This window comes from Bactrocera latifrons, unplaced genomic scaffold, assembly GCF_001853355.1.
Source record: "Bactrocera latifrons isolate USDA-ARS-PBARC rearing strain unplaced genomic scaffold, ASM185335v1 scaffold_248, whole genome shotgun sequence".
In the NCBI taxonomy this organism is placed as follows: Eukaryota; Metazoa; Arthropoda; class Insecta; order Diptera; family Tephritidae; genus Bactrocera; species Bactrocera latifrons.
Genome location: NW_017536052.1, coordinates 224069 through 249533, shown reverse-complemented (window position 1 = coordinate 249533; position 25465 = coordinate 224069). Strand labels below are relative to the sequence as shown.

General features: G+C 35.6%; 1 protein-coding gene across 2 annotated transcripts; it reads left to right on the top strand.

Moving 5' to 3' along the window:
• Positions 1 to 8925: 8925 nt before the first annotated feature.
• Positions 8926 to 24013, top strand: LOC108969310. 2 transcript variants are annotated; one of them, XM_018933943.1, is made up of 6 exons: positions 8926 to 9219; positions 10220 to 10335; positions 13149 to 13436; positions 20310 to 20455; positions 22956 to 23330; positions 23397 to 24013. In XM_018933943.1, the coding sequence occupies exons 1-6, from the start codon at positions 9007 to 9009 to the stop codon at positions 23537 to 23539; spliced, it is 1281 nt and encodes a 426-aa protein (XP_018789488.1). In that variant the 5' UTR covers positions 8926 to 9006; the 3' UTR covers positions 23540 to 24013. The 2 variants fall into 2 exon arrangements, with proteins under 2 accessions (XP_018789488.1, XP_018789487.1); XM_018933942.1 differs by having other exon boundaries at positions 8927 to 9219; positions 20307 to 20455.
• Positions 24014 to 25465: the final 1452 nt, after the last annotated feature.

Here is a 25465-nt window from a genome sequence, read left to right as displayed (position 1 = left end):
TATACATACGTACGTGGTTCAAAAAATTTTAGGGCCGTTTTCTCAACTAGATGATAGTTTTAACTGACGTAGCCGTTTTCGCCAAGTTATGGGTATTGTGAATGCGTAGGGAAAACAGTTCACAAAACTTGCATTATGGAGACGTAAAACTGGGTAAGCGCCACCATGTACGTGTACGTTTTTGTTGGCAAGGGGACGGCGAGGAACGACGCAGCAACCGTGCCGCTCGTGGTCGGGTGGCATGCTTGCATGTCTTTTTCCGTAATTGCTCGCTGCTACTCAATTCAGCAAACCATTTCAATTTGAAATTCTTTTCATGGCTCAGTTTCAGAGGAATATTTACATTATATTCGGAAATTTAAATTTTATTACCCCTTTTTTGTATGGAATATGCATATAAATATATGAATGCAAATATATCTAATATGCATATAATGATTGCGAGCGACAAAAGTGGTCTGAACGCTGTCTATGCAGCTGGTTTTTCTTATATTATATATTTTTTAGCTAACAACTGTAATTTCATTTTCCGGTTAGAAATTAATAAAAACTCCTTCTCTCGTAAAGTTTACGAGAAAGTTGCTAAGCAGATATTGAGAAAACCATGTTTCAAAAATTGCCAGCAAAAGTCTCGTTAAGCGCTAAACCATATATAGAGAAACGGGCCCTATGATTTCTTTTCTCATGTTAATAAAGTATTTTTAAGCGTGCTAAGTACTGGTAGCTTGCAATTTCGGTACTTTTATTGTGTGTGTTTTTTTTTAGAATTTTAACTCAAAACTTTTTATATTACAACGAAACTTAAATTTTATATTAAATATGCAATCATTGTATAATATTTTTATATGTAATTATATAAAAATCACTAATTTATTTTAATTACTGTTCTAATATCTATTTACTAACTATGGGTTTCATAAAACACTAACTGAAATGTCAAATCAAGACATATAGCTCATTTTCAAAGTGTTCAGGAGGTAAACCAGCTATGCGTTGATCTCATAATTCAAAGATGTTTTCTCATTTGTGTAGGACAACAATTAATACTCAGTATTTTACAATTATTACATATTACTATGTAATAGCAGAAAATGGAAAGAACATAATATTATTTAAAATTAAATACAAATCCTTAAAATGTTGTGTTGAAAGCAATATATATATTTACATATATTTAACAAAATAAACAAAATAAAATTTTGAGTGGGGAATACATAGAGAATAAAGTAATTAAAAAGTCTCAATATAAAAAAGTATTTACAAATATTATATCAAAAAAGTTGAATCTAATAAGACTGCTACCATTACATAGCACACATTGAAAATACACTCCATAAATTATTTTATTTAAAGGTTTTAAAACTAAAAATAGTAATATGAATGATTCCATATATTCTTATGCATCTGCATTTCTAAAAAACGAAAATAATTTTGGTGAAATTCTTTATAATATTTTTCATTAAATTGGTCTCTTTAAAAGTTTAAATCTTTGGTTGAACACAAACGCTTAGTCCACTATAACTTATTAACTTTAAGTCACCATTATTTTTCATTGTTAACTTGTCATAAATATTAGAAACTTCCGAGCCACAATTGGTGACACCAAAAAGGTATTCTTAAATACCTTGTATTTTCAACATGAGAAACATCGCCAATTGTTTAGTATAGTTAATAATATATGAAACTTTTACAAAAAATATTTAATAAGGTTGAATGATTTGTCTCGGTGTTAATGATTGGGAAAAATACAATAAAAACCTAATAACATAATTTCCAACTAGGCCTTCAATTAAAGCTCAGCGATAAACCCGTTTTTTATAGCTTTTGTTCAATATAAAACCTGTTCTAATTTTTATTAAAATACAAGTGGGGGTGACTTTTCAAACTAATATGATTTACAACCTACAAAGAAAAAATCGAAATATACATTTAAAAATAGTATTAAAATTAAAATCTTATTTGACACACATTTCTGTTGTTAATATTATCATTTTGATCTGTATGCACATACATATGTACATACATCAGAAACATATCATTGTTAAAACCGTACCCGTAACATACAATTGTTTTCTTTCTAGGAGAGACAGAATTAAAAATGTTTAATTAAAAAAATATATATTTTTTATGACAAACATATTTAACCTTTAAATAATTTCAAATTAAAATAGTCAATCCTAAATCCTAAAGAACAGTTTGGGTGTTTTACGAGAGCATCTGAGTTATGTTCCCATAACGGAAAGTTTATAACACCTACAAAATAACGATAAATGTTGCACGATCGCAATAATGAAACGAAATTATTTCTCAAAATTCTTTTGGGATCAATAGCTATGTCAGCGGGATTTATGTAAATCATATCAGTTATAAAATGCAACCAATGAGATTTGCAATGTTATTCTGCGAATTGAAATAGGAAAAACTGTGTCACACCTAAGCCCCTAAGTTCGAAAACAATTTTTAAGAGTTATTATAGAACACTTTTTCCTCTGGCGAGAATAAAACACATACACATATGAATTAGTTTAAAAAAATACTAAGGACGAGTCATTTTCATTTAACAAAACCTTTTTACAAGCATTAATGAAACTATTAGAAAGATTCCAAATTTAGTCACAGACCTCTCATACATTCATAAGGATCTCCGTCCTTCCGATTTTCTTTATTTCGTCTATTTCGGTCAGAGGTATATAACAACAAAACCAAGTGGAAAAGTTTGTCATAATCACAGCCTTAAGGGCGTTCGAACCCTTCCGTACTGTTTGTACCTTCCTTCCAAAGATATGAATAACATATCTGTCCATTTTTACTTAATTTTGAACTAGCCAAAAACATTTCCATTACTTCGATTCCCCTTAAAATTGTAGAATTTTCTTAAATAAGAGACGTTTTCAACGCACCAAACTTACTACATAAAATCAATTGAGACATTTTGTTTACGAGTTTAATTAGGTCACATTCGAAAATATGCCATAAATTCTATGTGAGAGATAGATAAAAATTAGTAATGTGTAAAATCGTGGTGTAGGTACCTAATAATAGAATTGAAAACATTTTCAATAATTTCTCATTAAAGAAAAAATGTTAACAAGAAATTTAAATCATTTCAAATTTAATATGTGTGCCACTTCAAATTTTTTCAATAAAATGTTAATATCTTGTGAGTTTTTTCTTTGTCGTAGAAGGTATAGAAATCCTTAAAATAATGTTTGGAGTTTGAATTTTTTGTTCGCCTAGTAAAATTTCCTTTTATTTCATTAATTTCTTTTTAATATCAATCCGAAGACGGCTTAAAGCTTGTGGCGACTAAAATTTAAAAAAAAAAAATGTATATTTGTTTATATGTAAATATTATCCGTTTAGTCTTTTTCTCTATATTAGAAATTATTGGTTGACATACTTATATTTAAATAATTTACACCATATTATTTGTTTTTAAGTCTTATAATAGAACGCTTTTTCCACTGGCGATGATAAAATACAGATATATGAAGCTAAGTGTTAATTTTCCTGTCTGAATAACGTTTTATTTAATTTTTAGAACAATCAAGTATTAAGCTAAAAAATAAAGAAAAATATTTTCCCACGCTATTTATATGGAAAATGAAATGTTAAGTGTAGGCACCTCTTAAAATTAATAATAACAGCTCAAAATTTAAGAGGATAATTTTTTTCTTCTTGAGAGCTTTTAGCCTGTTTTCAAGTTGAAAAAAAGATGCATAAAAGTGACAGAGCCTAGTACATTAATAGTATTCATTATTACTATTTAGCTACCATTACCATAAGCATGTATGTATATATTTTTAGCACATATGATACTCACATGGGAACGAGTGATAATGGTTAATTTAACTATTTTAGTAGGATTTATGTAATATTAAACAATTATTTATTGTACAAAAACATTAAACTGAAATTTGTAAATAAATAAAATTATAGTATTCCAATTAATAAAAATTCCACGGCAGCGACAAGAACTTAATTATAAATTGATAGTCATAGGATTGTGCGAAATATATTTTTAAGAATTAATACTTTTGTAATTAGTATTAATTTGGCGTTGCCTATACCTAAAATACATACAAAGTATGCATGAGTTGAGAAAAAATGTTAATAAAAATTTATAAGTATAACTATGTATATTGTGAAGTGCAGCTATTTTAAGGAATCACAAGCATGTCATATTACCACATATTTATTAATAGTATGTATGTATAGTATCTGTGCAATAGTTATAAGCAAATTTAAACGAACCCAAAACGAAAATAATTTGGATTGTTATTTTAATTATGTAGATGTATATTAAAATAACATATACTAAATGTTGTAATTAGTGCATAAAACTATTTGAGCTGCAAAAGGATTAGAAATATGATCAAGATATAACTTAAGTTAAGGATTTAATTGTCATTATTAAGAAGTAGTAATATTAAAAAGCACATAAAGAGCTCACCTTCTCTTCAACTTGAATATTAGTAATTTAAAATAAGAATTAATACATTTAGAAATGCATATACTTTAAAATAGTAAAGTACATACATACGTAGAAAATGGAAAATTCAGCTGCTAATAATAATAAAAGTATTTTCAAATAAAAACACCATATCAAAATCAAAACGACTTTTATATTTTATTTATTTATGAAAATAAAAAATATTATATTTATTATTGCTTTATAATAGGATGGAATCGTGTGTAAAAGTTCACACAAGTGATGAACGGTGTCTGAGCGCCATACTCTTGGAAGTGGCCAGAAGCGAGACCCGCCTTTTGATATCGACCATGGCAAACGTATTAAGGAATACGATTCAAGGCCACGAACCTGGAATGTCTGGTCCCTTAATAAGTAAGTTGCCGCTGCCCAGCTGGTTGATGTCCTAAAAATAAAGGCTAACATCACCGCCGTCTAAAAATGCGATAGACAAACAAATACTGAGAAGAGTAGGTCATTGTTACTACAGTTGCCATATAAAGGAGCGCAAATTCGGTGTGGGATTTGTGGTGGAAGTTCTTTAACATATCGCTGATTTGCCATCACTATGATACATTCTCTATGCGCTTGGAGCGCACCTATAAGAGCTGCCCACGCCAAGATGTCAAAATCGTGCTTGGCGAATTTAAAGGCAGGGCCGGCAAAGAAGGTATCTTTGGCGCTACGGTCGGAATGTTCAGTCTCCATGATGAAACATCCCTAAATGGGTTGAGGATGAGCTGGAAATGTGGTTATCTGTAGTACTAGATTCTAGCATAGGAAATTTCACCAAATTTTCTGGCTGTCTCCGAATGGAAAATCCAACAAACCAGATCAATCATGTTGTGATAGACGGAAAACACGTATCCACGTAGGAAGGTTCGACATCCAGAAGTTGCAATCACAACAGACAAGAGACAGATTGTCTACTCGACTTTCACTTATGCTTTCTGAGAGAAATCGTCAGCAACGCGGTATAAGATTGTGGGACGAAATTTAAAACTCCTTACGTCCAGCTGCAAACGAAACCATTGGTTTTTGGAAAATGCAAAAGAACAGCTGGTACGACGCGGAGTGCCGTGCCGCAGTGGAGAGAAAACAGACTGCCTTCTTCGCAAAGTTACAATCGACCACACGACCTACTCTTGGAGAAAATAATTCGAGCTGCAGAACTAAATAGAGAATGTACCATATTCTATAAGAGTGTACAACTAGATATTGATATCATTGGTCTTATCAACCGCGCCGTTACTTCTGCTTTTAGAATATATAAGTAAGTGAAGCAAATGGGTCTGGTGGTGAACGAGAGCAAGACAAAGTAGCTCCAATCATCAAACAAACAGTTGTCGCACTCGCGACTGTGCTCACACGTCACTGCCTTGACAGTCATAACTTCGAAGTCGTAGATAATTTCGTCTATCTTGGAATCATTATTAACACCAACAATAATGTCAGCCTCGAAATCCAACAGGGACTTCGGGTTGAGTAGGCAATTCAGAAGTAAAGTCCTCTTTCGACGAACAAAAATCAAACTCTATAACTCATTATTCCCATCCTGCTATGTGGTGCAGAAGCTTGCACGATGACAACAACCGATGAGTCGACGTTTTCGAGAAAAAAGTTCTGCGAAAGATTTATGGTAATTTACGCGTTGGCCACGGCTAATATCGCATTTATTGGAACGATGAGCTTTATGAGTTATACGATGACATTGACATAGTTCAGCGAATTAAGATACAGCGGCTACGCTGGCTAGGYCATGTTGTCCGAATGGATGAAAAGACTCCAACTCTGTAAGTATTCAATGCAGTACCCGCCGGGGGAAGCAGAGGATGAGGAAGACCTCCACTCCGTTGGAAAGACCAGACGGATTTGGCACCAAGCAGTGAGAAGGAAAAACGACTGGCGCGTTGTTGTTAACTCGGCTATACCCGCGTAAGCGATGTCTTCGCCAATAAAGAAGAAGAATTAAGAACTTTATTTTGAAGAATTCATGAATTTGGCACCGGTAAAAAATTTTTGCATTTTTATTTTTTTCAGGTTGTTATCAGAAAAAATCTGGCAATTAGCGGAATATGTTGTTGTAGTCCAATTTTATTAGCTAATTTCGAAGTTAATGGAAATTCTTGTGAACCGTTGCTAGGTATTTTAGCAGCAATTTTCCAAGAAATTTAGAGGGTTTGCGACATTCTGAAACAGGAAAAGGGAGTAAGCGAAAGGATCAAAAATCAGAGTCCCACTGCGTTCAATTTCCATGGTCAATCGTGTATAGAATGTGTATGTTTTTCTCGCAAATTCATCTTTAAAAACAATAGGTATTATAACATGGAAGTTAAGATCAGCGTAAATTATAATATCCTGGTATATCACTGCACAACCTGCGGTGCTAAAAAAATTTTGCCCACTTTAGTGCCAACAGAATTGACAAATTAATCTCCAACGCATTTATCGCAGCCAGCTTATCATACTCAGCGATAGTCAAGCGGCACTAAACGCGAGTAAAATCAATATAAGTGGTGAAGTGTGTGGGAAGACTGAACCACCTATCAGTTTGCAACAGTGCACACCTGATCTTGATGTACAGGTATAAAGGGGCAGTCAGCGAACGAGCCTGCTCTGCGGCGACTTTCAGTATAATGGAACCGGAACCATGCATTGCGGTGAGGTCTCACTCTATAAAAGAGTTGCTCCGTACGGAAAAGATATTGGAAGAGAACGGCACTGGCAGCAGGCAAGAGGAATGGGCCACGCCAAGCTGCTTTTGGAAGATTGCAACGTAGTAAAGTTTAGATGTGATCAACCTTCCTCCGAGACAAATTCCGTTTCTTTGCCGCTCTTTGCATTGAAGGCTTAAGAGACACTTGTCCAACATGGGCATAGCCACTTGTGCAAACTGCCAGTTATGCGACATGGAACCGGAAACTCCAAAATACCTGATTATATATTGCCCAGAAATTGTAGAAGCAGCTTCAAGGCCATTGGATCCATCCACGTGGACAGCGATTACATCCCCTCCGTTGCGCCCATCTATCTTCAAGACGTATTCAGACTTATTCTTTGTAACCATATATGATACAGAAGATGGTATAGTAGCATTTACGCTAAAGCAAAGAGCCAGAGCGAGTAAGATAATCACACCGACGTGTAGTAACTGTTGCAAAATACTTACATTTTTCCCGAATTTGAATAAAAAATAAATAAATTACTGGTATTCGGTTAGTGTTGGCTAAAAGTGGCCATAAACGACACACATGCGTTCGATCGGTATGTGTGCGGTTGCGGTTTACTCGTGTATCGGATTGTGCGCATACCGATCCATGCTCGCGAAAATATTTGATTTTTTACGATCGGTGCGCACACATGTGTGTCGTGTATAGCGCTGTGTGCACACAAAATTTCATTTCTCTTGTGTCGCCGAATAGTGAAGAGTGTTCAATTGCCCGATGCATCTCGCATGTGCATTTTTCGGACGGCGGGTAGGATGCAGGTCGCAATTTCTATCGGAAAAAAGAATTCAAAGAGATTCATATTTTTTAATAATTTATCTTCTAGTTAAACTAAGAAATTAAAAAAAAAGTGTAAAATTTAAAAAAAATTTTGAAAATTGAAAAATAAGTGGTTTTTGACCAACAATATTTTACTTTATGTTGTTTAAAAATATGTTCAAACTTGACTTTTCTTAGTCTTTTTTAGTTTAAATAGAAGATAATTTTATGCCAAAGATAATACACTTTGCCCCAATTCCATTAGACGTTTACTTTTTTTCTATCCTGCCCACCAATTAAGAATAATCGGAAAAATGAAAAACCGAGAAATCGCGCTTCAAAGTATTCGCTTTTTGCCCAAGCGTTCATCTATCTGCTAGACGCTCGGTCACTATTTACCTTCTAGCTTCGATAATATTTCGAATTCCAATCTATAACTTTGGGTACATATTCTCAGATAATTTTTAAAGAGATTTAAGCAAAGAAAGATAAAGTGTTTGAAGCCTCTAAAGCAGGCTGCCCCCTAAATAAAGATTTCGTATAGGAATTTATTTATCTTATAAAAAATGAATTGGCAATTTGGCAAATAAAAAGTGATAAATATAAAAAAAAAATTCAGAAAAATAAAAGTTAGAATAACTTATTAACGAAATACAAAGAAATAGATAAAAGAATGTGGCACTTTAGAAATAAATTCGAAGAAATGTTCCTCTCGCTTGCTTGTCTCACATGTTCACTGTGTGAAGAACAAATGCAAAATAGATTTGTACGTCGTATATGGCGCACGATATCATACAGATCGAGCGCACATGTGTTTGATGTATGGCTCCTTTAACTTTTATACGCCTACAATTTATTTCTCTATAAGTTGCTAAGATAATTATTTAGCAACTATTGTCAAATAAGCAATATTTTCTCTATTAATGCAATATTGATTTCAATTATATTAGTAATTTTTTATCGACTTTCGCAGTTATCGTTGTTGTTTACTATTATCTATTTGTGTAATAAACTTTGATTTTTGGAATATTAAAATATTATATTCGCAAAATGGAAAGTGAAATTGATTGCGTTGCTAGTTGCCCAGTGGGTTCGACAGCACCGAGAGATTCTATAAGTAGTACTGGATCTTCACTGTCTATTAGTAGTGCTTCAATATCAACGAAAACTGCACTTAATGAGTGCTCATTGGCTTGGATAAGTTATCTCAGTGCTTTGAATAGTTTGTGTACTGCTGGGAGTAAACTAGGAAGTACACTGACGGTAAAGCAAAATTATACGTACATATATATAATTGATAAATTTTGGAAATGCACGCTGAATTCGGGTTTAAAAAGAGGAAAACTTTGGAGGAAACATACGTATAGCACAAAAGACCTATAATTTTAGAATGTTCGCCTTTAAAGTCCTTAAATTTAAAAATTGTCTCGTGTTTACGTATTTTACACATGTTTTTACACATTTAACTAATCTTAAATAATTATCGAAATTATAAAGCGGCAACTCGAGCTCTTCGTCGGCAATGGGTCGGTAAAGGTGCTGATGGCGGTCAGTGCTTGTCGAATGTCCTCGACGTAATTGAGGAATTACCTCTTGATGTTCCTAGGAGGCGGTTCCGCTCCAAGAAGGGGCTGTAGTTCTGCGAAATATTGGAGCGGCGTAGTTGGGGACCGGCCGGCCGATTGTTTTGTACGTTGTCAACAACGTTTCTTTGTCCTTAGCGACTTGCGGATTTTGCTGCGGAAAGATCAACGCGACTGCCGTTTGCGTTTGCACACATCCAATTATTAGCGTGAGCGGTTGTGTAAACTCCCTCTGGCGGCTGTGGGAGTTTCCAGATATATAAGTTAAACAATAGCGGGGAGAGGACACCACCCTACTCGCTACTGTATATATCTAGCTAAAATATAAACTTAATATTAAGTTTTTGTACTAAAAATGTTTTAATATGACAAAGTATATTCACAAAATTTAGTAAGGATTATTGTCAAAGGCATCGCTATAATATCCCAGAGCAGATTACTATATGATATACACATGTGGCTGCCATTCAAACTGAACGATCAAAATCGATTAAAATACTCGTTCAAAGGATTTGATTGCTAAAATGTTCAACCAATGTATTCTTAATTAAAATTGTGTATGTTATACGACCCCATCACATTTGTTAACAATTGATTGTTAGATAAGGTTATGTAAGATACATTTATTGATAAATGTAATATGTATTATTAGTTAATTTTTTCCTTTTATAATTTTTTAGGTACTGGAACAGTGCGGTTTATTTGGAGAAAAAGCTCCAAAGGCTTATGCCGAGAAAAACTTTTTTCACAACCACCCATCCTCTTATTTAACGCACTACTGGAATGATTTAGCCAGGTGAGTCAACAAAAATGCCTATTGTCTTCAGCAATGGATACTTAATGCCATTTTTATATCAATTTTGAAAATACAACCACTTAATCCTATAAAGGGTATTACAGTTTTTTTGTTTGGTAAATGGTAAGAAAAAACCAAACCTTTCCCAGGAAGAAGTTCAAATTAGCATGACTTAAAAAAATATATATTTTTAACGTTGTTATGGAATCTATATTTTTATTAAGATATCAGTATTGCAACCCAAATTCAGGATTTTATACATTTTAAATATTATTCCAGAAGGAATAATTCGATTAATTCAAATAACAGGTTTGATTTAAGTGGAGGAAGAAAGTAGCATAATAGCCTTGACAGACGGCAGCTTTAATCCGTACGAACTGTCCACTTAATCAGATCCAATTTGCAGGTGACAGACGCCAGCTATGTGAGTTTGAAACTCCTGTAAACAGTGATTGCCATTTTTATAATATTTTCAATGAAAATGGATAGAAGATAAACATTGCGGTTGTTAGCCGACCAATTTTTACAAAACCATTTTTTATTACAAAAACATAGCAACACGCTATTTTTAAAACTGCATCATGGCATAACATCATAACATAAAACTTCTTGTTTTATTATTGAAAATTTGAAAAACGGCTGTCATTATTGCTTGTTTTTCATTCACAATAGATTAAAATTAACCATTTTTAACAATGCTGCTAACGAAAATGCAACTAACTCTCTAAAATTTTGAGGAATAAATTGGAGTTAGCAATGTAGTTATCTTCACCATTGTATTACCCTACCAAACCTAAATAAATATAAACAAATCGGGTACACTTCCATTGTAAACATTAACAATACAAGTCATAACAATCGGCTTGTGTTAATTTTAACAAAAACAAAAATTAATATAAAAAATCAGGTACAATTCAGGAACAACAACAATATTATTCAAAACAATCTACTAAGTAATAAATAATATTTACAAAATATTCTAAATAACCCACAGCGAAATACTTATTAAAACCCCTATCAAAGGAATAGTGGTGGAAAGAAGGGTCCTATACCTGGTACACGAAAACACTTAAAAAACAAAAAAATATTGATAATAAGCGTACAAACCTAATCGCTAAAATTCTCATTTCAAAATCACAGATCAAGGTGACTATGGAAATAAATATTTTTTTATAAAATTGGAAACGTTTAATAATATATTGATACAATAATTAATATTTTGGATAAAACTGATTAAATTTAATATTTAGGAATTTAAATAATCGAAAAAATTTGAATATTTTATAAAAATATTGTTAAAGTTCTGAAGTTGAAAACTTAACACGGCAACACACTATAGCAGATTTGAGGCATTTGAACGTTTTAGCACTAGAATATTTTTGCGTATGTGTTAGTGAAAAATGAAGGATTGGTTACTTGTAGGTTTATACAATGATCTTCACTAACTCCTGAATTAATCTGGATCCGGATTAATACAGTTGAATTCTATAAAACAGACAACGGCATTTTCCTTTTTTTCCATTTCACATCTTTTAATAATAATTATATGTAATTGTGATCGTTTACTAACCAATATAAAGTACTTAAAATTTCACTGTTCCCACGACAATCGGGTCTACGTAACCGGAACGGCCAAGAACTGTCAACTCGGCAGGATTCTGCCGAAACTACTTGTTCTCTCTCTCTCTGTATATTACTGAAATTCATCGTCAGCGATTTGTGTTGAAGTAAGTTCATTCGCAGATACTGCCGTGGATATTTCTTCGATTCGCGGCAAAGTTATTTTTATATATATTTTATATATATATATTTTATATTATAACGGTTTGATGACTCATGCCGAGCTCTTGACCGATGCTACGGCTGCTACTATGCCGGTCTCTTTCGAGCAATTCAACGATTATATCGCAACTTTCGACGACAGGCCTTCCGGAGCGGGGAGCATCTTCGACCACCTCTACACCAGAACGAAAACGTTGAAACCATCGTTGTGCGGTGGAAATAGAAACTGTATCGGGTCCATAAACTGCACAAATTTTATTGGCGGCTTGAGATGCATTTTTGCCTTTATCGTAGTAGCACTGTAAAATATGCCAGATTTTTTCTTTATTTTGCTCCATGTTTGCGTCGTTATAACTCACGAACGACTTAAAAGAAACGACAATCAATCAAACACGTGTTCGCGCGTGAAATGAGCTTTACAAAAAGGTATAGCATGATCCGATGCGACGAATAAAACTAGAACTAACCGCTCTCAGCGCCAACTAGCGAAAATACCGATACAGTTTTTACAACCTGATATAAGTAGTAATGTATTGCTCGATTGAGTTCCTGGGCAAAATTATGAATTATTTTCCTGAAGAAACGCAATGTTTCCCAGTTTAGTCCATGCTTTTGCTGGAAACCACCAACATCATACTCGGATACGAAAGCAAAATGATAACAAAGCTATCTCCTCTTTTCAGGCGACTGCTTGTGAGAGCATTTCACTGAAGTCCCTTGAGGGATGCGTAATGTAGTTTTTAGAGAATTTACTGAAAAAAGTATGCAGTTTTCGCTCTTTGTGAGTCATTCGAAAGCGCTTGCTTTTAAGAAAATTCCTGTTATAAGATTACATTTGAAATAATTAAACATAATTTAAGTTTAGGGAATTTAGGTAAAATGAATTGTTAGAAGCACACGCGTCAACTATTTTAAATATGCTCATATAGACTTTATTCCTAAAGCAAACAAACATGACTCTGAACTGGATCTTTTTTAGTTTTGCTTTCACTCACAGTTAAAGTATATTAAGCCTTCTACATTTCTTATAGAGCAACCGCAGTGGCTACAAGTACCGTCAAATCGCATATCATGGCCCTTTTACAAGAATTTGTTGTATTATCAACTCTCGACCCATCCTCGATTTGCGAAATAGAACAAAAGCGCTTGAGAGATCACAATGAGCTAATAATTATGGAGAATGCACAGGCTATGATAAATATACAACATCAATTCTGCGCCGCGAGTTATGACGCCTTTTCGTCTTTAACTTGCTGTTTTGTTTGTCAATCACCTGTAGGTTTCCCTCATGAGTCGGATTGTGCCATGATAAAGCAAAGGTATGTACCATAAAATATTTTTTTGATATTACAAAAATCTTATTTGCTTATTTTGATGAATTCTTAAATTACTAAAATGTTTCCATTGTAAAAATTTTTTTTTTAATAACTAAGTAAGGATTAAATTCGGACGTAAATGAACATTTTATATTCTCCCAATTTGCAAAATCAAAGGTGGAGAAATATATTAAAATTAAGCTACAAAAATAAAATTTCTGTTGCACCAAAGCTTTAATACCCAAACACAAAGGTTTCCTTTCATGAATTTCGATTGATCAGTTGAATGATATTACCTCCACTTCGTTGGAAAGATCAAATGGAGAAGGATCTACCTTCCCTTCGAAATCTCATTACTGACTGATTGATTTAAAGATGAGGAATGCACCGCGACATATGGTCTATTGTGCCCTCTCTTAAATCACATAGACTTACTTAGCCCCAGCGCATTGGTGAAGTCTAATAAACTACCGGTTTGTCGTGAGGCGGCAAGGGCCTTAATCCTTCGTATACAGACTGCTGTGCAGTCGATCAGCAGGTGTTCCGGGGTTTCAGTCTCCCTGTCGCAGAACCGGCAGTTAGCGCAAGAGGATATGCTCATGTTGTACAGATGCCTATTCAGTTTGCAATGGCCATGCGACCAGTAGCCTGAGCTTGATCCTGGGGAAGTTTATTAGAACTTTGAACCTACTCAAGTTGTATCCTCCAATTAGCAAGGTTCATTTCTATACACCGACTTATGGCAAAAACTTCTGCCTGGAGATGCTCGGTAACTCTCCTATGGGTATGGAAAGCATAGTGAGTGGGCCCACGATTCCTGCACCGATTCCCTCCGACATTTTCGAGTCATCGATGTTCCACCTCAACGTGCTATACCTCAGCATCAGCTCGAGATTGGAGTCGTTCCACTCGTCCTTGATGCCGAGGGTGACCTTAAACTTTTTCTTGAAGTTAACTGTTTTGGTAGTGCTGTCCTTCGGGTATATTGCCACTTATCTTTTAAATCCTCTGGAACGAGATTACCTTGCCTTTGCCACACCCCTCTGCCGATATTTGCTGAAGTGTGTACTTGGCTGCCTGACCGATAACCAAGTGAAGCGGAGTAAGTTCAAGCAAAACTCAAGTGCTGTCGTTGGTTAGGTGCGCATTGCGCATGTCATACAAACACAGGCTAGTCTGCTGTAGCTTCGATATTTTGATCTTTACCGAAGTCTGCGACGGTATTGAGGCCCAGGCCACCGCCCCGTACGTGATTATTGATCGCACTATCATGGTATACAACCACCTAACGATCTTTGGCTTACAGCCCCAAGATTTTCTCGCCAGCCGATTGCACACCATTACAGCTTTTGTTGCTTTGACCAAGGTCAGGTTTATATGCTGCTTCCATCGCAAAGTAGAATCTAGCATTAAACCGAGGTATTTGGCACTGTTGGTCATCCCTATCTCTCTGCCCCCAAGTGTGAGATTCCTGACACCGGGTAGGGACCTGCGTATCGGAAATTCAATTCAACCTCCTTACACCATCCATTGCCAGGTTTAGACCTCTTTGTATTAGGTCAGAGAGAATGTCCTCATATTTACCTTTGGCTATAATAACAATGTCGTCCGCATACCCTTGGTAGCGGATCCAATTGTCCGTTAGCAGTGCAAACAGGTCGTCTACGACCAGACTCCATAGCATCGGTGATAACACACCCCTCTGTGGGCAGCTTCTTGTTGTGCCGAGACGAATCCTTTTATCACCTACTGTGATCTCAGCAACTCTAGTGCTGCCACATTCCTTTTCTCCAGAGCCCTGGCTACACCAGGTTAGGCAGTAAAAACTGCTCCCCCTGTTGTAAGTTGAATTTCTCAAACGAGGCCATTGCCCATACGATCGAGTTCGCTGTAAATAGCTGTTTGGCGATTCTCCAATCCTCGCGAAACGGCCTGTGTTTGATGACGGGTAGACATTGGTCTTCCCGAACAGTCTCCGGAAAATGCGCCCGCAGAAGCTCCGTGGCTCTGTCCTCTGCGCTGGTCGTAAATGTCCCATCACCTCTTTTAATTGCTGTTACTGGGTCATTTGTGCCTCTGGCCAGAGCTTTATGCAAGCGAGCCGCTTCTGTATAAGGTGAGTTCTTATTGTATAAGGTGAGATAGCCCCTGTATTCCTCTCAGACCCCCATACGTTTCGCTTTGTTAAATAGGCTACGTACTTTTTTCCGGAGGTCTGCTTGTTTCCTTGACCACCAGGGACAGTTTCGTCTGTCTGTCGGCACTTTTAGGGGACAACTGCCATGATAAGCTTTAATAACATTACTGGCGTGCTATTGTTAACTATGCCAGTAAGGAAGAAATGATGTTTCAAAAAAATTTATTTTGCTAATTTGATAGGATTGTCTTTAATGACTATGCTAAATACGAGCGTGTACATCTCCGTAGTGCGTTGCGATTTTTACATTGGATAAAAATATCGGACAAAGAATTTGTCTCTAGTTTTGTGTTTCTAACCAAATGTCGTGTGCGGAATCGTTGCGTTCAAACATTTGCGAAGCTTATGGTGATTCAGTTTTATCAAAACCACAAGCTTACGAGTGGTGCAAAGCGTTCAAAGTCGGTTTCGAGTTCGTTGAAACATGTTTCGTTTTGGATGATCTTCGACCTCTTCAATTGATGAAAATATTAAAACAGTGAAGCAAATGAAAGCATAAGAAAGATGGTAAGAAAGCTCGACAACTCTATCGAGTCCGTTGAAGTGATTTTGGTGATTATTTTGCATATGAAATGCATTTTTGCTCGACTCGTTCCGATAAAGCTGAATCTTTTTGAAAAAGAGTGCATACGGTCAATAAGTAGATCTATTTGGCTGTATTGAGGCATTTGTGTGAGAACATCCGTTGAAAGATTGTGACCGAATTTAAACCCAAAAACGCAATGAATATCATTGCACCACCACCGTTTTCATCGGATTTGGCTCCCTGTGATGTTTTCTTGTTCCTCAAATTAAAATTGCCGCTCCGTGAAACCCGTGAACCCGTTTTCAGTCGATCGAAAAGATAAATCAAAGGAAGGCGATCACAAAAAGTGCCTATGAGAAGTGTGTAGAGGACTGGAAAAATCGCTGGCATAAGTGTATTATATCTGGTGGAGATTACTTTGAAGGCGACCAAATAAATTATGATGAATAATTAAATATCTTGCGTTTTATTCACAATTTCGTCAAATATTGAATGTCTAATTCACATGCAATATACATATTATATTATATACATATAATATATAAAGTCTAGCCAACCTCTGAAATAATTTCTCCACATTTAACCGTTACAAATTGCAATAGTTTGAAATGTTCGGCTACAACCGCGTTTATATCCTCCTTATTTGTTTCATGACACCAAAATCAAATATCTTTTTGGTAGCAGTGCAAATGCATTTCGTCGTATTTTTATACACGCAATATTTTGCAGAGTGTATAATAGTTTTGTTGTTTGTAACATCCAAAACCAGTCGAGGTACAGATATACTAGCAGAAATCATCGGCTAGCTTGCCCAATTTGTTGAGGTCCTTAGCATTACGCCTAATTGATCCAACAAGGCAGCGTCGAGTCACGTCAAGTTTAATTAAATACAGATCTCAGTTTGAGAGTTCTATTTGAAATCTCACATGCCTATGATCAAAAAACTAGGATGTACGAAGCCCATTCCAATCTTCAACAGTGATTATTTTGCAAACATGTAGTGTTATATGAAAAACGTTCTTCGTTTGACGCCGCCTGGTCGCATCGTCAAGACCTGCTCTAGATACTAGTCCAGATGCCGTGATGATGACGGCAGCATCGCCTATTGCCCTGTCAAGGACAAAGAGGACACCGATAAGAGATTTGTGCCGCCTATTTTTAATGTATAGACCATACATATAAACTTGTAGATAATTTCGTGTATTTAGGAACCAGTATAAACACCACCAACAATGTTAGTCTGGAATTCCAACGCAGGATTAATCTTGCCTGGGAAGGGAGTATCCATTAGTAGGTCGTATTCACTGTTATGGTATTGCTTTTGAAGATACTCAGTATTATATTACCTACTGTGAAATAAATTTCGGGGAGAAGCTTCTGCCGTAGTTTCGATATCATCACACAAACAATTCCAAGAGTTTTTATTCTGCTTTTTATTACTTTTTTTTGTTTGATCTCAGAACGTTGTAATAATTATTTCAATCCTCTTCATCCTGGCTTGATCTCGCTAAATTAAATTGCTTCCTGTAATTTTTTAATTTCACCATGAGGGTCGGCGCTATTGGTTAAGTCACCTCTAATGCTTGTCGGCAAGATTCCGTGAACCGTTTAACAAGGCTGTTTTGTACTGTTATTGAGTTGTAATTGGGGAGTCATAGGAATATCTCTTTTAGCGTTTACACCCGTCAGTTCGTTTTCTTATGATTCCTGAAATTGTTGACTCTGTCCACACTTTCTTTAACTATACCTTCAATATACCGGTGATCCGAAAAGCCTTCTACCGTTGTTGCGCAACCTACACTGAATGCCTTAAATTAATTAAAGATACACTCACATAATTTAACTGTTACCATGACGGTGACGAATCCGGATTGCGTAGTAGCACGGGTCGTGCGCCCCATTTGTCAGAGCAGCTTCCTCCCATTTTCATTGAGCACTAGACATTTTTATTTCGGGATCTCCGTCATCCTACCAATGTTAATGCGGTTCCGGACCACATCAGCAAATCATTTAGCTTTGTCTTCTGCGTAGCCTTTTCATCTGTCCTTTTACTGGCGGTTCAAGTTTAAAGTTGGCAGCTCTACTTTCGGCATCTCTTTGCCTTTCTTTTTTTGTAACTATACTTTGACTGTTGTAGCTTTGCTGGAGGTAGGCTTAGCATCAGCTCCAGTGTTAATGCAAGCCTTGCATCTAGCCATAGTTTAGCTTTTGTCTTTGTGTCGGCTATTTTCGAGCTAGTTACAAACATTACGCTTTTACTCCAGCCACACTGATCCTTGACACGAGTGGCAAGACACCTTGATCCAATCTCTTTTTTGGATGCCCAACGGCGGTAAGACTCTTCATTTAAATTCTGTGTTATTCAAAAACACCGAAAACCCAACTTTGAAGGTTGCCTTATATATTTCGGGAATGGAGAACACAAACAAATTTTAATCTTTGACGGCTCTAACTGAGGTATCTTCTAAACATGCCTTTTTTAACGCATCAGCCGCCTCTTCAGGAGTCAAAAACTTTGATCTCTTAGTTTATTTTTACGACATATAATAAAAAAGTCATTCGATGCCAAGTTATAGGATGACTCATCAAATCGATGTTTTCAGTGCTCAAAAATGCTTTTGTTTCTGTCGATGTGTGAGAGCTCACATCGTCCTGGTGAAGAGTGAACCGTCTTTAGAGAATGGTTTTCCTGATTCCTGGAAACAAAACTGGCAAACAAATGGTTTTGTGGTGGTATTCTGCGTTGTTCAATGTTATGGTTGCGACATGTTCAATTAAAAAAACAGGCAGCAGCTTGGTTGGAAGTTCTTTGTACGCGACCAAATTTTGTTCGATTAAGCTGTAACAGTCGACTGATGTGGACTTTAAGCGTAAATCCACAATTTATCACCAGTGACGGTGTCATAGACGTATTTTAAAACACCGCTATCGTATTTCGTTAGCATTTCTCTCGACCAATCGACACAAGCCAAATATAAAAGGCAACCTACGTAAGAAGTCAGACAGCAATATCTCCCAACTGAAACAGGGGCGTACTGTTACCAGTTCGTTGCCATCGTCGTGATGTTCGACATGGACTGTCATAACCTACATAACAATAATTGTTAAGGGTTAGGTGTAGTCAGAGATATGAAAAAGTTACAATTTTATGTAAGTATTTTGTTTTATAAAATCGACTTGACTTAACAGAATTTCCAAAAAAAAGTAAGAATTTTAAAAGTATTGACTATTTAAGTTGATCCAAGTGCAATTCATCTTAAATCAATCAACCAAAAAAATTTTATTAATATATAATCTAGTAGCTTGTTTTTTAAATGAACAAATCAACGGCCTGAAGAAATTTTGTTCCAGATTTTCGAAAAAAAGGTTAATTGTTTATGAAAAATCGAACAAAAATCATTCTATCAGGCACTAATTATTCATATTTAAAAGGCTATATAAATTTAATTGAGATTTACCAAGCGGTTTTCGAGGTAAAGTCAATTATCAAATAACTCGAAAAGTATTTGTTGGATTCACAAAAATCAGATCAGATTTGAAAAAAAGTGATCAAAGAATATTACAAATATATTATACTTTAAGAGTTCAAAAAGTTTGAACAAAATAATGTATTTGAAATATTTTATAAAATATTGGCTCCAGTGGCTTCAGTAGGTAGCAGTTATCAATTTATGATATTATTCACAGTCTTTTAAACAGTATTGACAAATTTTTTTGATTGTAATTGATTATAATAGCCACTGAATATTCTAAACAATTTGGAAGAACTAAAATCAACGTTGAGCTATTTTTTAAATTGTTTTAGTTTTTCTGAGAGACCGATCAAAAAAGAGTAATCAAAACGTTGTTTCCGCAGGATCGTTGTATCGAGAAAGAAGCTTCAATCGAGTTGTTGGTCGCCACTGTAAAGAGGTGAGAATCGCTGTGATGTCGTCGGGTGTGGTGTTCATAGTGTGGTGCATTGGGATGTGTCAGTGTTGTGCGTTGTAGAGTGGTGTGTTGATGTAGTGGTTGTGTGATTTCGGTAGAAATATAAAATATTACTTTGTTCAACAATCAATTTTAAACCTTAGATTCGATCATTATATATTTTTATTCTCATACCCATAAATATCTAGTAAATTATCCGTATAACTTATCTATTTATTAGTAGATTAAACACTGACGCACGATCTCAAACTCCCTCACCGAACTTTGGTGGAATTAACAAAATAGACACCTCTAGAGCTAGTTGCATAACAGAACAGCGGTCACATTTCCAAAGCTCTTTAACTGGTCAGCAACTAGATCAATCCACAAGTAAGTATAATATTTTTAAACTTAATTTCATATATACGACGAAAAATCGGGCTAGAGCATTTTTTTAGACGATTGACTAAAGTTTAAATATTGGTTTGAATATGTTTTAAAAGCAAAATATAATTTCATAACGCTCTTTTTAAATCCAGTTGGTTTTGTTATCAGCCGATTATTATGTGGTATAAGTCCTTGACACTATAAAATATTTGTGAAACTCCAGAGCAATGCCATACTATTTACTACTGCTCAGTTAAGATTTTCTGATGAGAATTTCAATGCAGATAAATCATCGTATTTTGAACCTGTATCCCAGCGATTTCGCAGTGTAATTGATGAGTTCGTAAAAGCAAGGTTTTGGTTTGAAGACTTGCTTTTATGGAATCGGAAGTTAGTTCAGAACTAAAATTTTGTTATTTGTTTAAAAGTCGTCGGATTAATTTTAGTCTGTCTAGGAGTAAACGGATGAAGTTATATGTATCTGTTAGTGTGTTTGATAAGTGCAAAAAAGAGTCCAAAGTATGCACTGATAGTGAAGATTCTCCAAACTTCTAGTATATAATTTTTGGTTGCTGAAAACTTGTAATCGAAGATCCCCATTGCATGCAAGAGTTCTACTCCAAAATATATAATGTGACTAAACATAATTCGGGCCTTCTATTCGAAAGCTTACCCTTATTTGTAATAATAAAATTCATATGTTTTTTTAGGTTTTTCCGAAACAAATGTTCTTACAAATTAATGTGACTCTACATTTTCTAAGCTTTTAAAAATCCCATGTTTACTTTAAATCAGCTTCATAGAAACGTTGTCAGAATGCTCTTCATGTATGAGTTGGATATTTCCACTTGAACCGTATGTAGGAAATGTTTAACAATAATTTACGCCCAATCTAAATAATAATCATTATTTATGTTGTTCGATATCGCATATCGATTTATGCCCATTAGCCAACTAATGACCATGTATCGTTTTTGTAGTTGTACCTACATGACACTTGTCGAGCTTCAAAAGCCGTTTGGCATATCTTTCTCTCCTATTTACTAAAAGTTAAATATTTAAAAAAAAATGTGTACCGGATATCATATGTCGTCGATATACATACCATGAATGCCATCTGATCAATTTCACTCGGACAGGACACTTTAAACTGTGCGCGGACATCGAATCGATAATTTTTTTCTAGTCTAGTCTGTGATGTAAACATTTTTTCATGCGATTTTTATATATAAGTAATGTTTTCCGAGGTGAACTTTTCAGTTTCGAAAATGGTAACAAATAACAGGAAATCAAACCTGTTAAATACGGTGGCTGAGCGACAACATTCGCTTCGTGCTTGACCAAAAATACTTCACAATATTGGTGGATTGAGATCACAAAACCTAGTCTTAATCTAGAGTTAACACATTAATATCCTCTGCTAAAGATAGTAGATAGAAAAAAATATCGGTTGGCGCACGGATTTTGAATAGACCTGTCCTGATCAAATTTGATCTTATGTGCATACATAAGAAAAGAGACCTGAAAACTGATCTGATACAGAATATCTGGTGACGTCCAATACTAGACATTGATTGATGATTGTTCATAAATACTAAATAAAATTGAAAAAATTTAAGCACATTGACATTAATATTCCTACGTAAATCAAATCATTGGCAGATGATTATTAAATGAAATTTGTTTCCATCTAGACGGTAACTTCGTAATACTCCCCACGTAGAAGCCCTCCTACTTGTTTTCGAGTAACTCGGACAGCCACTTCTCACCTTTCTCTCCTCAACTTTGCACCAACAAGTGCGTTCGCCATGCACAGAAACAGGTGGTAATCACTTGGCGCTATGTTCGGGTTATATGGTGGATGCGATAAAACCTTCCATCCGAGCTCCCGTAGCTTCTGACAAGTCATCAAAGAAGTGTAAGGTCAGGTTTTGTCCTGGTGGAACACTAAACACTTCCCATTGGCTAATAGTGGATAATTTCCTTCCAATCCCACCAAACACAGAGCAAAACCTTCCATGGCCGTCAATCGCCACTTGGCCACTGTTGAGCACGATTCACCGGCCTTCGACCACGACCAAATCGTCGAAACCATTCCTATGCAGTTCGAAGTGATAGAGTACCATCCCCCAAAACACAATTAATCTCACGGAACGTTTCTCTAGCCAATTTGCCTTTAACGACGGAAAACTTTAAAATATTACTCGAATTTTGGCGTTAGTGAACTCCATGTTTACACATCTACAACTGTTGAACGCAATATCTAAACTAATCATGCATAGCATCATTTTGTAGGTTATGTCAAGACCTTTCAAAAGTGTATAGTATTGACAGATACGAGCTCTGTAGCGCTTATACATACATAGTTAAAAGACAAAAAGGCGGAAGGGATATATTTGACAACCTGATTTACATAATTAATTTAATTAGAAATTTCCTACATTAATTATAGAAAATACTACCAAACTTTATTTTTATGATTAATTATTTACATACTTTAAAGATTCAATGGATCCAACTCGCGGACCTTCGCCGCTGCAGGCTATATTTGAAAACACGAAAGGTCCACTACCAAACCCAGGACATTTGCTAGCAATGAAAAGTCCGTTTGCTAGAGGGGAGAGGTCTCCACTGAATATTCCTTTATTCCCTTTGAACGGTCAACGTCGATGGTCTGAAGCTGCTGCAGGTGAAGTGATAGATGAAAATTCAACCGATGCCGAAAATCAAATGAGACGATGGTCTATGCCATGGGAAGCTGTAAAAACGGATCAAAATACAGTCACATGGTATCAAACTCGAATAATGCCTATAAATAATATTAACTTACTTAATCATAAAACGCCGTGTTCTGATAGAAGCGTATCTAATACACCTGGTACGTTGAAAAATAACAGGGATATTTATGGAATTTTTATTAACCATTTTCGATTTTCCATTTTAGATCTAAACTGGCAATCTTACGCAACAAGTCACGACGGGTTGACAGAAGCAATTCAGTTGCTCTCCTGTCGACCTTCAAGAGTTCCAGCTCAAGGTTTACAAGGATACACTCCGCAGCACACGAATATTCAAAACATTGAGTAATTATTAATCATTGGATATGCGATAACAACATATCTATATGAGTTTTTTAAATATAAGAATTAGAATCAGATCTCTGAGTTTCAAACCAATTTAGGTATTTTGATATTCTAGCCCTTCCAATAGCGAGTGTAGCTACCACAGAGTGTAATAGTTTTCATTACCTAACGATTGTATGTAAAACCAAAAACTAATAAGAGATAAATATGGTGTTATATGAATATCAAATATATGAAAAAAGGAGTTGAAGAGGACTTCAGAAGGTTGGTATTGCAAATGAGCCACGTCTATAAAATGCCGCTAATCGAAAATATATAATAATCATAAATGGTGCCGGACAGCAGACACAGTTCTGCTTAAGAGTGCTGCCGAGTAAAGAGTAAATGAGTTATAGTAAGAAGTTGTAAACTCAAATAACGAGTAATAAAGTGTTAAGTGGTTTGAATTAGAAATAAAGATAAATGGATAGCCATTAAATTGGGCCTTTTAATTAACAATCCAGTAATCAAACTTATTGCTGATTTCAGTGTTCTACGTTTGCCATCTTGACGTGAGCTTCAACTATAAATACATATAGTAATAATACATTGATCGCCTGCATTAGACACCTTTTAGGCAAATATACAGTGACGTGAATTGCCTCTCTTCTCAAAAACTCTTACAGCTTTGCATGTATACGCAAACTCGGCAATACCGTTTTGCTGGAATATATACATTTTCTCCTTAAAAAGCTGCTCATTTATAGGAACTGCCGATATCGGATCACTAAAGCATATAGGTGACTACAAATGAAACGATTGTATGGGACAACTCTTTTATTAAACAAGATCTTCAAGAAATGCAGGGTCGTTTATTACAATGCTGCGGTACACTCATCCAACAAATTGTTTAGATCGAACCCAAAATAGCATGATAATATTTTTGTTTAATTTTTCTTTGATGCGAAGAATGTGTACCTATCTGAGTTTGGTGGTTTGAGGTGTTTGTTCTTGAGCGAATGCAATACACTTCTGCAGCCAAATATTTGGGTAAGCTCCATTTTCGCGTGGTATCTCTTTTCTCTTCTTATCCAAGTTGCCGTACCGGTATCGCCTTGGAGGATCTCATTATTTGCTGTTTACTTGCATTTTGTTTTTATTTTAATTGAAACCGATGAGACCTTCCACTGCTGTTCGCATAAACTTCTTCATCATTTGCAAGTCGCTTTTTTGTTGTTATATTGGTTTCGGCGGGGTCGGACCATAAAGAGAGGGGTGTTAGATGAGTAGAATTAGGTGAGTATGCAAAGTGCTTGTTAGAGTCGTGCGGGAACTCGTTGAATGCTGGATACATATTTGGTATACCCGGATTGATTCTGGATAAGGACTAGTTTAACCTTCAACAGTATCCAGAACGAAGCTCCGCAAGGGTCACTGCATGGAGATATCAAGAGACATCCCGTTATAATCCAAAAAGTGTTCTGAGATTGGTTCCTTGCAAAGACGAAATGATAAAGGTCGGAGAGATAGCCCTTTACTTTTGAGTACATGCCATCGATTTCAATGCCCGTCGTCAATAGCGTACAATCATCGGTGTATGAGGGGATATAAATTCCCTCTGGTGGTTGAGGTTCAGAAAAGTAGAGATTAAGCAGTAACGGGAAGAGGATACCACCCTGCGGAGCACCATGTCTAATTCTCTAATTTGTTTTTATTTCGAATCAGTAAATATAATTGGCGACCGCTCAGGTATGTCATAGTCCACCTCTTCCACACTGGAGGGATTGTTTTATGTCCTCAAGTAGCGTGGTGGTGTTAAAGGTAACGGTGTTAAAGGCTTTTCACAAGGTTGCTCTTGGTTTATATCATGAACTATCTAGGCGTTTATGACGCTAAGTGCTGTGGTGGTGGGTGGTGTGCACTTTGGGGAAGCTATGATGCTGATCTGCTA